We start from the raw sequence: 15,087 nt of genomic DNA on the forward strand, positions 1-15,087 counted from the left end.
TCAGGGGTCACCATTAACCACAAACTTAACTGGACCAACCACATAAATACCACAGTTCCAGAGATCAGAGGTTATTCTGTGGCAAATGACTCCCCATAGCCTGTCCACTATCTACAAGATGCAAGTCAGAGTGTGACAGAATAATCGCCACTTGCCTGGATGAATGCAACTCCAACAACACTCAAGAAGCTTGACACCAGCCTGGACAAAGCAGCCTGCTTGATTAGCCCCCCACCATCCATGTGAATCATTCATTCTCTTAATCATTGGTACACCATGGCTGCGGCATCTACCATATAAAGGATGCACTGCAGCAACTCGCCAAGGCTTCTTCAAAGCACCTTCCAAACCGACAACCTCCACCACCAAGAACAGGAGGCAAAGGGAACACCACCATTTGCAAGCCACCTTCCAAGTAACACACCATACTGATGTGAAAATATATCACCATTCCTTCAGTCGAAGTCATGGGTCAAAATCCTGGAGCTCCATTCCTAACAGCACTGAGGCAATTGCTGCAACATACAGACTGCAGCAGTTCAAAACAGTGGCTCATCATCTTCTAAAGGGTAAGTAGGGTGGGTAAGTAACATCGGTCTTCCCAGCGTCATCAAAATCCCATGAATTGATTAAAAAAAATTCCTTCTAGTATAAATTTCACTTAAACACAGCCGACTTTTTTTGGAATCAGCTGTAAAAAAAAAAGTATTTAGACAGCTAGTGGTAGTAAAAACGCATTAATGAAGTTATAATTCCTAGCTACATACCTTTAGGCAGTTTGCCTCCTAATACAGTGAACTTCTGAGGATTTTTCAAAAACTCCACTACTTCTTGTAGCTCCTGTTTCGCTTCCTCCACCTGAGATGAAGTTATAAAAACAATATTTGCGAATGAATAATTTCAAATTCAATGCATTTAAGGGCAAGGCAAATGTTACCTACCCCTTTCACATGTTCAAAGGTTACATTTTTCATCTGAATTGGATCCACCGCTGCATCCAGTCCTGATGTAGTACGAAATCGCACTGTTGGAAAGGCAGGTGTAAAATAAATACTTGATTTCTACAAATTTCCCTCTTAAAAACTCACTGAACCCAAGTGCAAAATAACCCAGAAACAATGGTGCCTGAAGTTTAATTATATCACAGTTTTACCCACCATTCACGCAAATAGAATAAATACAGTATATCGTTGATACAAATGCACATGTTAATATGATAGAAAGGATTATGAAGGGGCCATTACATCACTATCAGACAAAGCTTTCTAAGATGGAATTTAAAGTCCATACTAATTACAGATGAAAGGACCAACAACATTCAGCTTAACTGATCTGCGCCAATTCGAAGTTTTCAACAGAAAACAGGAAAGCTTTTAGTGTGGGTCAATATGCTTGGAGTTGGCTTTTAATCTCCCTCACCGAGATGTTCTGCTAAGGTTAACAGATATATTTTAGAAAAACATTGTAAGTTTAATTTTCAAAATATTAATTAATTTAGAATTTTTCCTGAATTTTTGATTGTAGTATATATTTTTAAATCCAGTTTAAAAAGTTCGAGTGCATACTCGCTATTTATACAGAAATGATTAATTTTAAAAAGTGTAACAGATTTTTGAGTATTCACAGGAAATTTCAGTTCCTCCTGACCCAATGAATTAAATATTAAATACCAACATACTGTTTTCATCAGGAAACTAGGTAGAGGCTTTTTAAGATAGAGGCAATATTATACAAACCATGCTATGAATTCTCTCACCTTACAAATGTCACAAAAATTATGCATCCATACATCTAAATGCACACTTACTAGAACATCAACTTGAACTGCTAAAATGTTTTACAAGTAGGTGGTCAGAAAGTTGAAATGATGGGGTGAGTAACATATAAATTATTGTCCCTTTCAACTGTATATGGTTCAAAACTACAACAGCAAAAAAAAGTGTCACTGAAAATTTACCAGATAAGAATGGGGTTCTGGATAGGCCATAAATCCCAAGCAAGAGGAGGAACAGAAGAACTAGCCTTGTTCTTCTTAAAGAGTCTGGGGAAGCAAAGGAGTGGCGTTAGTCATTCAACAGGAGAGAGTTTCCTTAAGAGTGCTAGAAAGTAAGGCAGCACGGTGCATTTGAGAACGCCACCATTCCACACATTTATACCATAATGTTTTACACCTGCAGTTACCAATATAAGCTCTTTCAACTCACTGCATAAGCTTGTCAGTTCACTTTTTAAAAAAAAGATCTACCATTCTGTATGGAAGTTACACAATCTTTTACTTATTCCACCTTTTAAATTATCTTAAAATTTTTCTTTCTGGGCTTTTCCTCTTTGTTTTTACTATGCATATTTTGATAAGCCCATTTTTCCAATTTACTGTTCAAATTTACTCCATTTTTATTTCCTAGTCCTGGGCTTCACTAAACCATTCAAAAGGAAGTGGAGGCACAAGTCAAGTCAGGTTCAGCAGAGTGAAGGGGTTACGTGGCTCACGAACTTGGTGCACAATTGTGCTTAGAGGAAACTGGATACAGCAGAGCATAGTCTGTAAAAGTCAAACAGCTCTATGGAAGGAATAAACTTAAAAATAGTTCAATAAAGTGAAAAAGTTTTGGGGTGTTATGATCTGTTATGACACAGTGGATGGTAAATGCTGAGCTGTTCAAATCCCAGAAGGAAACTTGAAACAACTGCCACAACTATTTTACAATTTGTATTTATTTCGACGTGCATGCCTTGAATTCAGTAGTAATAAGAACACCGAGTCTTATAGATTTCTTACAAAACTAAATTAAACCTTTATTAATAAAAATGATTTTAAGCACATAGGTTTACAAATTATTACTATGATAACTCCAAGCTCCCCTAGCTAACCTAACTCCCAGTTATACCTCCGTTAAGGCAACAGTAAACACAGATTTTAAAAGACCCAGGCAAAGTAACACGATACCCTGAACAGTCGAATTCAGAATGTTTTCGTCACTTCAGTTCATGTAGTCAACAATTTGAGGCTTAGAGGCTGGAAGCTTTTCACACTTGTTAGATCTTAGAATTCGTTCCCTTACACACAAACTCATCTCCTTTATACAGATTTCTACCTTTTTAATGTAAACCCCATTGCCCCAATATGGCTTTTCTACTTTTCTAATAATAAAAATTTTTCATAGTACCAATTTTATCAGTAAACTTTGGGAAAAATAACACACTGTTTGGCTTCTTCTGGCTTAGTGTAACATTTCGCCACCTCTTCTGAAATTCAAACTAATCTAATTTATTTAAAAATGTAAATGTTCCCTTTACACCTCACATTCCAAAACTCCAACCATGTTTACCTATTTAGCACTTCAAACCTCGCTTTTCTTCTGACACATCAAAGCCTTCAGACCAGCTGTCTTTAATTCAATTAAGCCCCACACACACACACACACACACACACACACTATTCCTATCTTACAATAAATTCCAATAACATTATGAAAATTATTATATTTTCCTGACAGGTCGAAGACCAAAAACAATGAATTACTTGGAACAATTGCTCTGAGGTCATCCTCATCAAATGGACTTTGTCACAAAGATTGAGACCATCTGTGCAGCTGCATCTGCTACTTTCCACCTCTCTTCCAGCCTACTGGGCCAAATCTCTCCCAAAGATCACCCTGCCCTAACATTTTTCTCCAGTTTTTTCCCCCATCATGCCCCCTCCAGGCTCACTTAATTCAAGAAATCCACCTCCTGCACGTTCAACCTTATTCCCACTAAACTGCTGACCACCAAACTTCCCTAACTTGTCCCCCATGTTAGCTCTGATCTATCCTTGCGCACACGCCCTCCTCCAACTTCTCATCCACCTCTAAAATCGCCCAACTCTACACTAAGTTTAGCTAAACTGCTACTGAAACCCCAATGCGTTTGTTACTCTAAGCTTGTCTAGTCCTATACAAAAACAGAATTACCTGGAAAAACTCAGCAGGTCTGGCAGCATCGGCGGAGAAGATATCAGTTAACGTTTCGAGTCTTCATGACCCTTCGGCAGAACTGAGTATAGTACTGGTTTCTTCTCCACCGATGCTGCCAGACCTGCTGAGTTTTTCCAAGTAATTCTGTTTTTGTTTTGGATTTCCAGCATCCGCAGTAGCTTTTAGCTTTTTATTTTTGTCTAGTCCTATGCCTATCTGGCTAACCTCACATCCTGCATAAACTCAAGCTCATCCAAAGCTCTGCCGCCCACATTCTAACTCTCAAAATTCCATTCACCCATCATCCCTGTGCTTGCTAACCTACATTGGCTGCCAGTCCAGAATTGTCTAGATTTTAAAATTCTTCAAACATGTCCATGGCTTCACCACTCCCCATCTTTAATCTGATTTTAATTGCTCCACCATTGGCAGCTTCAAATGCCTAGACCCGAAGCTCTGGGAATCCCTTCCTAAACAATTCTTCATATTTAACTTTCGTTCTTCTTTTAAAATGCTCCTTAAAATATGCCATTGCTCCAATATTTCCTTACGTGGCTGTGTCAACCTTAGTTTGATAATACTTCTGTGAAGCACATTGGGACATTTTACTACATTAACAGTGCTATATAAACGCAAGCTGTGGTTGTTTGGATTGTGGTGGTCTCTGGTATTATCACGTGGTTAGAATGAATCAACCAGCAACACTGCGCAAACTCTTGCATTCCTGTACATTTGTGGTCTATTGCTCCCACGATAACATTTTTAAATGGTAAATAAATATTTTCTTAAGCATAGATGCACATTTGAAAAGTTACAGAAATATTCAATACAGTAAAGTCATTTGTGGGGGTTGTGTTCCCATGAAACCTCGCAAAAGGCGAAATCGCGAATGACAAACATGCTTTAGAATGGGAGTCAGATAGGTTCCAGCAATGTGATAGCAGCATTGGTTTGTGCAGTTACTATACAGCAAATTATGGTATGCAACAGGTAGGGGGAGCCTCTGAGCTCAATGTTGTAACAAAAGAATCCAACTACAGACTCATCTGCTCTTTTAACATCCAAGGCATGTATCGAAAATTTTTAAAGTGACAATCCTCATTTAAGAAAAACATGAATCACCTCAAAACTGGCAGACAAGCTTTTTACATAAAAAGACAAATAAATCAGTGAATATTTCCAAATTGAACAGAGCTGTTATTGCAGTTCTGGACCAAGAGCTTCGGACATTTCCAGGTTAATTCCTCTGTTCAGGCTGGACTTCAGCTACAACCATTCCAGGCACTCCTCACTCTGTTGGAAAGGTGTTAAAAAAAAGATTAAATGTCCACATCCCGGACTAATGGAAGGAATCCGCTTCCAAAGACTGATGTCATCCCTCCGTTGAAACGTGCAGAGGTCTCTGCTGCATCATAGCTAATGGAATAAATTTAATTTAGAATAAAGCGTCTTTAATGAGAGAGGGGCAAGAAAACGCAGATAAGCAAACAATTGCTCATGCAAAGGGTGATCTGTTATGCAAGGGCTTTAGCGCAGGTAAGCGAAGATGCAAACAAGTCAAGAAAGGCAGGACTTTACTGCACATACAAATTCGAAATGTTGTATTAAACACGTGCAATATAATGTTATCCTCTTTTTCTTCCCCTGCACAGTCACTATATCTGTGACCACTCTAATATTTTTTGTTACCAATGAATTCAGATTCTAGGCTCTCAATCAACAACTTTTCACCAGGAACATTCAGTTGCTCTGAAACTCTATCACACCAGAATGCACAGTAAAGCAATTCCTATCTACCCTTTTCCACCTGGCTGAAGCTGAACTTGCTCTTACCTAAATAATTGCTCTCAATTCCACCACATCCTCGAAATAAATGGTGCCATAATGGGAACCCACATGGCTTCTAGCCATATTTTTCTGTAGGATATAAACACTCTCTGTTCCCATCATACTCAGGCACCCACCTAGTCTCCTTTTCCAATACATTGCTGGCTGTGCAGCCTATGTTATCCGCTCCAACCCTGAAAATGTCACTAATTATGCTTCCAATATTCACTCACCCTTCACCTACAGTCCATTTCAGATTCTTCACTCCCACCCTGGACTTTTCCCTCTAGCGTTAGACTTTTCATGAACATCTCTAACAAACCCACCAACTCCCACAATTACTTGCAGTGTTAATTTCTAATGTAATTCTAAAGGCTTCATTCTACTCTCAATTTCTCTGTTAGATTTGCCCTGATGACTATTTCATTGCCAGAGCTTCTGAAATGTCATTTTCTTCAGCCAAGACCACTTTGCTGTGGTCAACAGGACCCTTGATCACATTTGCTATGTGTTTGCCTTGACCTGCACATTGGAAGGTCATGGTCAAATAATATGCACTATATTCACACATGAAGAACGTCAACTGAATGTTTTTTTTTTAAATATCGCCTCAGTCAACACCCAACTATACCAAGGATGATATATCAGCAAGAAAGCAGGAAGGTGGGAAATAGTTACAAGTAGTGAAAAAAAAAGACCCTTATTGCTGTGTGATAAAAACTGTCTTGGCAAATGTTTTGTATTCACTTACCATTAGTCCTTTGTGTAAGAGCTTGTGCTTTTAGGAAGCCCTCTGCAAAACCAGTTTTAAATGCATCTTGATGCGCATCGGGAATATTTTTAGTTTTTATCAAGCTGTCCAAATTTTCAACCTCTCGACCTCGGTCCCTCAACAGAAGCCCCTAGAAATAAAAAAGTCAACTGTACTGTAGTTTTTCGAAGAGGAGGTTATGTTTCAATTGGCAGGCTAATATCTCTGCTTACCTTCATAAATGAAGAAGGAGCGATACTTTCTGATTCAACTAAATGCTCAGATGCTGCTAGTCTCCTTGGTCTTGACCTCAGAGTTTTAAAGCCACGTATTTGCTCTTGGACTTTTAAAAAAAATTAACATTTTTTAATACTGCTTCATATCACTGATCATTTTAACGCAGGAATCAACAGTTAATATCTCTAATACATACTTGGGCACAGATGGAGGTTGGAACAGAGAGTCTGTAGTGGCCTTGGGTGCTGTCGAGAAAGCTGAGATGCACGTAGCACATTGAAGATATTGCTTGAAAATCCTAGAAACAGAATTGATACTTAAATATACATAGTGGTGAACTACCAACACATTTAGATTAAAACCTTGTTGTTAGAAGTTAGGGACAGTTAGTCATTAAAAAATTTTAGGAAACAGACTTCAAGGATAAAAGATTTGTCCAACATCAATCCTCTGTCATTCTATACTTAGATTCTCATATCTAGGAGCATGGACTCCACATGACACATGTTTTTCGCACTGCAGACAGAGATTAGCTACTGCTGCAGCTCTGCTTACAGAAAAAACATTTGCAAATACCCAGATGAGCCTATTCTCATTAGCCCTTCAACCCCATTTCAGGACCCTGTTCCGCTGACTAGCCTCTTATGCAAGCCCTCCTACATTCAATCCACCAATGGGGACTGTGCCTGCAGTCTAGTTCTCCCTCGATCAGTTTACCTTTCTTTTCTTGTTTTAAGGCCCACAACCAAGCTTACAGTTGCCCGTCTTAGCACCTCCTTTTTTTGGCTCTGCATCCATTTCTTTTGATTGTTTTCTGTGAAGTGCTTTGGGATGTTTACCTTAATGTTTACATTAATTGCACTATTTAAATAAAAGTTATTGCAATACGACAATGTGAGGATATTAACAAAATATGGAGCATACGAAATTTGTAAAATAATCTTAATTAAATTTCCGGTCAAAAATATTGGTCAAAATGGGACCTGATGGAATTTTCAACTTTATTTTCTGGCAAAGGCTTTCCAATATAAAAAAAATTATACCCGCACTGAATTCCTCATCTCGCTTCTTCATTCAAAATATACTTTCTCAAACAAAACACAAAACAAAATTTGTACATTCATTTAATAGCCATTAGTTTGGCTAGAAACAAAGTAAATCTATTGAGGAATAATAATGTAAATATTTTTGATTGCAAAACTTGTTAAAAGTGAACGTTGTTTCTGCTGATCATACAATCAAATATGCAACTCTCATCCTGATGCAAAATGGGTGAATTAAGTTCAATGATGCTTTGATCCAAGTGTCAATTTTATCAATGGCCTGAAACATAAATATACTGGCATATACTTATATTTCTTATAAACATTACAGATGGCTCTGCTTTTATGCATGGTGGTTATTATAGACATTTCTGAGACAGAGTTCCAAAGCTATTGCGCAAGAGTAGTTTTCTATATAACACCACAGCACATTTCACTCGTTGGTAGTTCAATTTTGTCTGGGCATGAGGCACTGAAGGCGAACTTGACTCCTTAAACATGCCCAGATAAACCCTTAATTCACTGACTGATCAGGATTCCGCTCCAAAAAGGATTTGTTTTATTGCATTTCTGCAAGGGGCTTATAAGAAAGAATTCATTTTGACTAGTTTGTCTGTTTAACACTTCAGGAAGTGACTTCTGACTTCAATATAATTATTCATAATAAAGCATTCAGCTGTTAGCTCATCACAAAATTAACTGGCATGACTGATAATATTTCCTGAAGCAATGAAGCTCGATGGAATCTATATCATCTCCTGTGGAAGCTACATTTGTGCATTGTGCAATTAGTCATGCTTTAGCAAAGTGACACCTATGGAACGTTGAGAGTATAGCTTCAGCTCTGATTAAACTTCCTTGTGTACCAGAATCTTGAGTTCAAGTAATTCATTTATGTAAAAGTGTACAAAACTTGGAAGCATTGTGGCCTGTGAGGAGGATAGTGTAAAACTAAAAAAAGACAAAGGTTGGTGGAATGGGCGGACAGGTGGCAGGTGAAATCCAGTGCAGAGAAATGTGAAGTAATTAATTTTGGTAGGAAAAACATGGAGACATACTAAAAAATAAAGGGTGCAATTCTAAAGGGGGTGCAGGAGCAGAGGAACATAGTTGTATATGTACATAAGCCATTGAAGGTTGCAGGACAAGATGGATGGATGTTATTTCTTAATATTTTTGGGAATATGGTGGTATTCTGTAAAGGTGGCTGCATGTATGTGCATGATTTATTAAACTGGGGGGGGGGAAGGTTAGTAAAGCCAGCTGGTCTGTGGGAGCAGAGAGAAGAAAAGTAAAGATGCTGGATGCATGCATTTGTAATGCGAGGCTATGGTGAAGTTGAATGTACAAGTAAATAGGTTGGGTTTTAAAATTTGCATTGTAAGTTAAGTAGGAACGTGACTTTTCAGCTGTTAAATTTCAAAGGGAATTTAGAAGTGACAACAGACTTATACAACTTAAAGGTTTTATAGGTAAACAAGGGAAGGTAATTAAATTTGATCTGAAAGTGGACGCAATAGCAAAAGATGAAAGATTTTTATATTTTGGGCAAGCTGAGTTCTAAGAGGTGCTTAGAACAATGGAGTTTAAGATGAAAGGGAAAAAGGACATTTAAGGAAAGATGCTGAGTTGAGATGTGTTGGCTGTGTGGGGGAGATGTCTTGAGAAAAGTTATGAATTTGAAGGTGCCACCCAGTTTCAAGCCAGAGAAGTCTTTGCTTTCAGAAAGTAGTATGTTTCTGAACTTCATTCAGATTTCCACAGCAGAGTGGAAGAGCGTGAGAAGTCATGTAGTATACTTTCTTAAAGTAGCAGTTTTTGCCTTGGATAATATTACTGGATTTTTACTGTTAAAATCTATAAGAGAGCTGCTGCCAAGTAGGTTACGTGGGTTCCGACCAAGTGTGTTTTTTTTTGGGAAATGTTTTTTTAAGACTTGTAGAAATATAGAAACTAGGAGTAGGCCATTCGGCCCTTCGAGCCTGGCTCCGCCATTCAATATGATCGTGGCTGATCCTCTCCCTCAACATCATATTCCCGCTTTCTCTCCATACCTCTCAACGCCCCTAATATCCAAAAAATTATCAATTTCTTTCTTGAATATACTCAGTGACTCGGCCTCCGCAGCCTTCCATGGTAGAGAATTCCGCAGGTCGACCACCTTCAGTGAAGAAATTTTTCCTCATCTCAGTCCTAAATGGCCTGCCCCGTATCCTGAGACTGTGGCCCCTGGTGCTAGACTCCACAACCAGGAGATACGTCTTCCCTGCATCTAGTCTGTCTAGCTCTGTTAGAATTTTATACATTTCAATCAGATCAGCTCTCATTCTTCTAAACTCTAGTGAATACAGGCCCAGTCAAACCAATCTCTCCTCATACGACAGTCCTGCCATTCCGAACCTTCACTATACTTGCTCTATGGCAAGTATATCCTCTCTTAGGTAGGGAGACCAAAACTGCATGCAATACTCCAGGTGTGGTTTCATCAAGGCCTTGCAGTAAGACATCCCGACTTCTGAGCTCAAATCCTCTTGCAATGAAGGCCAACATACCATTTGTCTTCCTAATTGCTTGCTGCTTAAGCTTTTTTACTCGTTAATAAATCTTTTAATTTTAAAATCCTAAAAGTGTTACTGGGATTCTATGCTTCCGGGATCAGTAGTTTTTCCCTAGTTTTCAAAATACAAAATAAAAGGTTTTAATCAGTAAGATTTGGCTTGCTCAGCGGATAACATTGCCTGCGGTCTTAACATCAGGTTGACAGAGTGATTAATAAAGCATACAGTGTCCTAGGCTTTATTAATAGGGGCACAGGGCATAAGAGCAAGGAGGTTATTTGAACTAGTATAAGACACTAGTTCGGCCTCAGATAGAGTATTGCACCCAGTTCCGGGTGCCACACTTCAGGAAGGATGTAAAGGCATTAGAGAGTGCAGGAAAGATTCACAAGAATGGTTCCAGGGATGAGCAACTTCACTTATGAAGATTGATTGGAGAAGGTGGGACTGTTTTCTTGGAGATAAGAAGGCCGAGAGAAGATTTGATAGAAGTATTCAAAATTATGAGGGATCTGGACAGAGTATATAGAGAGAAACTGTGCCCACTCATGAAAGAATCAAGAACAAGAGGGCACAGTTTAAAGTAATTAGGAAAAGAAGCACTGCTTTTTCACGCAGTCAGTGGTTAAGGTCTAAAATGCACTGCTGAGAGTGTGGTGGAGGAATGCCTATTCGAAACATTCAAAAGGGAATTAGACTGTCACCTGAAAAGGAACGATGTGCAGGGTTACAGGGAGAAGGCAGGAGAATGGCACTTAGTGAACTGCTCATTCAGAGAGCCGGTGCAGACACAATGGGCTGAATGTCCCCCTTCTGCATTGCAACAATTCTGTGTTAACTGAATAGTTGTTGTGGAATAACAAAATTCTTTTTACTGCCTTCCAAATGCTCAAGGTGACCTTTATACAGGATACAAGCTCTTATACAGTTTCCAGCAGTTGCTTTTTTTTTTTAAATCCTTACATCATTTCCTGCTTTTCAAAATGTATTGACAACCAATAAATCTGTTTGTGAAAGTAGTTAGTGTACTGGCTTTATGCTGTAATTTTACAAAGTTTTGCCTGTCAGGAATGCCCAATGGCAATTTAGGTTGTGAACTCAGCAGGATGATTTAATGGGTAGAAAAGCTGTTGAGCCCAGGCCACTGCCACAAAATTCCCAATGTAAGTTCTCAACAAGGTGAATCTCCAAGCTAATTCATGAAGTCTACCTTTCATTATCTATTGTGTTCTAGTTAATCCTATAAAAGGAGGACCATCTCATCCACCTCCCCCAATTCCAATCTGAACAAGGTCCCACTGAAGATTAAACTAGCATTCTTTCAGATGCTTGCTGAACTGTTGCATACTTACAGCACTTTGTTTTTAAACTTACATCACCAGAACGTTTTTTACAATTTAATTTGAAAAATTGAGGCACTCTCTTTCACAAGCAAGGAGCTATGTTCACATCACAATATACTTATACACAAAAAACATTTAAGATGCATGAGTGCCTTAATTATTCATGCTGTGACCAATGTTCAATTTTCAGTTAATTAGTAACAGGAAACAAAGCTGTAATCTTGTTGAATGGTGGAGCAGGCTCAGAGGGCCGAATGGCTCCTCCAGCTCTTATTTCTTATGTCAGAGTCAGAAGCTTACAGCAATTCAGAAATTCTATTACCTCTTATTTCTATTTTCCATTAGGGCGACTCCCTGTATTCTGAAGGATAACCAAGGGTCTACTGTATTTTATTAAAACGTGATTAAGATTTAAATTTTATACAAAATGGAAACAGGATCAATTCAGATGTTTGACCTAAATTTAATACTAAGAATCAGCAAGAAATTTCAGTACACTACAAAGCTATTGCTTACTTCTGAATATTTCACATCACCAGTCACATCTACATTGAGAGAGATACATTACCTGCCTTCAATGAACACCACGCCTAATAAAAGCGTAGGCCCGGGGACAGAGCGAGAGGGAGCGTGGAGAGGAGGAGCACCCCCTCCGGCCAGGATATGGAGTCCAGGCCCAGGCCCAGACTCTGGCTGTGGATCCTCATCTACAACAATTCATCAAAGTGGAGAGTCAGAAACAGAAATTCCAACAGCTGGTTCATGGCCTCACTGAGCTCTGCTGGGATAAGTGTATGGATAACGCAGGGTCCCCCAGCTTGACAGCAGAACAGAAACCTGCTTTGTGAACAGTGTGGGACATTTCATCATCACCAGCCAGTTCATCCTCAATCAACTGGACCAAACGCAGAAAAGATGTCACCAGAGAGCCTGAGCGAATGACCAAACAGGAGAGTACTGTGGATCGGCAATACAAAGGATTTGCCTCAGCATATGGCACAGTGCAGGCTGGGCACAGTGTGGGATGCACAGCATTGCCTACAGTTGGGGCACAGCTCCACGGGACCTGCTATCCTGGGGATACTCTTAAAAGGACCTTAACTCAGGCTAACATGTCTTTGATACTGAGTTTTTCTATATGATTGTCATATCATCCAGAAATAAAGCACGGTGGCATTTTTCACAAAAAAAAACACTATACACTCTCTCTAGCAGGGGTTCACTACAACAGGAAGTCTGATTTTTTTTCCAAACCCCATTGGTTACACAGCCAAGATTGACTCAGGACACACTGAATCTAGCTGCAGAATCTTCCAAGTAGGTCAATCATCACCTGTTTTTCAGTGATCAGCAAAATAGAATGCCCTCTCAAGTCCAGGCTTCAAGATTACCAGTGAGATAAGATGAAAGGTGGCTCTAAGGTGAGGCTCCAAAAGAAAAAAATTGTTCCTCACCATGTTTATTTTCAAAGAAGGACCGTGATGAAACATGGGACTTCTGCCATTGTGACGACTGTTCAGGATTTGAGTCACTTGGAGATAAACATGGGAGCAATCTGTCTGCCAATTCAGCTAGTTGGCTGGTTTTCAAATCAGGGAATCCAAATTCCCTTAGGTTAAGTGCAGGCTGCAAAAAAAAGTTCAAGAAATAAATAATGGAAATGTGGTACCTTTGCTTAACAAATACATTTTATATTGCTTAATAAATATAAAGATTGTAACATCAACATCACTGTTAAAACTGCTGCAAAATTACCTTTTAACCCATTCATCCTTACTATTCAAACAATTTTTAAGAACACATGATTTCAACATTAGACAGATTTTTGGTAAACTACTTCTGCTTCACATAAGCACGAAACAGATTTGTAGTAGTTAGAATGCACTATATTGTGAATAGTTTGCAGGAGTGCTGAGCTCAAAGCCAAGAAACCAACGTGGATAGGTGAAAAGAGAATATATTTGTGGGAATGGGTTAAAGGCTTACTGTGAATAGAAACTTTAAGGTTGCATCTTGCTGAATGGAAGGACAAGGAGCTACGCACTGCTGAAGAATAAGTGTCTAAATGGTGTTATAGAACAGAGATCTGGGGGTGAAAATACACAAATCACAAGTATCAACAAAGGTTAATAAGGCCATTAAAAAACAAAAAAGTGGGGTTCATTTCTCAAGGGAAATAGAATAAAAAGCAGAGGAGTTATGTTAAACTTATGCTAATCTTTTAGGTTATAAAATGGTTTGATGGGGTAAGAGATAAAAATGATGTTTACACTTGCAAGGGAGATGAGAACACGGGGACATAAATATAAAATAAGATCATAAGACACAGGAGCAGGCGTACGACAACTAGCAGCAAGACCTGGACAACCTTCAGGCTTGGACTGATAAGTGGCAAGTAATATTCGTGCCTCATAAGTGTCGGGCAATGACAGTAGTATAAAGGGTTAATAGCTATTATGCTAACAGCAAATATACATCAAGATATTAAGGGGATAGATGAAACTATTGCTGTTGGCTGGGGAGTCAAGAACTAGGGGTCATAGTCTAAAAAACAGAGCCAGAGTTTTCAGGAATGAAATTAGGGAACGCTTCTACATGCAAAGTGTGATAGAAGTTTAGAATTATTCCACAAAGTGACACTAGATCAATTGTTAAACTTAACAATTGAGATTAATTGATTTTTGTTAATCAAAGATATTAGGATATGGGTAAAGCCAAATCTCGAGATTTGGGTCACAATCAGTCATGATCTCACTGAATGGCAGAACAGGCTCAAGGGGCTAAATGGCCTACTCCTGTAACTATGTTCCTAAGAAACAAAACTACGCAATAAGGTCAGCTACTTGTATAAAGTTGAGGAGCAGGAAGCTTGCCATTACTCATCTTAAATATTGCCACTTTAGGAACAAGCAATATTGACTTACTGGACATGGATGAAATTACCTTTTTTTTTATTACAAGCAAATGCAAAACCTCTTGGCACATGAAGTTCATGCACACAATGTCCATACTTCATGTATGAGATCAGACAGACTGTGATCATTAACAAGCTATTGGAGGGCTTCATAGCAAAGTCCAATCTTGTCCTTGCCCAACATTCATGTATACATGCTTTCAATCAATTTCAATTTATTGTCCACATGGAAATTCATTTCAGGTACACTGTATGCTCATTGAAAAAATTATATAAATTATATAAAAATTATATAAATATAAATAAAATTATATAAATACAAAAAGAAAAAAATTATCCTATCGCCAGTCTAACTCTGACTAAAATATGTATTAAAAACTATTCCAGTAAATAATTAAATAATTATTAAAATAATCAGCGAGTCCCAATATGAGTACATATCCTCATCCATTCATCAA

General features: G+C 38.6%; 1 protein-coding gene across 2 annotated transcripts in view; it reads right to left on the reverse strand.

The window, feature by feature from the left end:
* LOC144677946 (ATP-dependent zinc metalloprotease YME1L1-like) overlaps positions 1-15,087 on the reverse strand; it is a 52,202-nt gene that overhangs the window by 17,129 nt on the left and 19,986 nt on the right. For both annotated transcript variants that reach the window (XM_078537913.1, XM_078537907.1), the window contains exons 3-9: positions 13,170-13,341; positions 6,968-7,069; positions 6,768-6,877; positions 6,535-6,685; positions 1,958-2,041; positions 942-1,024; positions 768-858 (exon numbers count right to left, since the gene is read on the reverse strand). In XM_078537913.1, the coding sequence (XP_078394039.1) occupies positions 768-858; positions 942-1,024; positions 1,958-2,041; positions 6,535-6,685; positions 6,768-6,877; positions 6,968-7,069; positions 13,170-13,341 (793 nt within the window). The remainder of the gene's footprint in view (positions 1-767; positions 859-941; positions 1,025-1,957; positions 2,042-6,534; positions 6,686-6,767; positions 6,878-6,967; positions 7,070-13,169; positions 13,342-15,087) is intronic.

Source organism: Cetorhinus maximus, chromosome 3 (assembly GCF_964194155.1).
Source record: "Cetorhinus maximus chromosome 3, sCetMax3.hap1.1, whole genome shotgun sequence".
In the NCBI taxonomy this organism is placed as follows: Eukaryota; Metazoa; Chordata; class Chondrichthyes; order Lamniformes; family Cetorhinidae; genus Cetorhinus; species Cetorhinus maximus.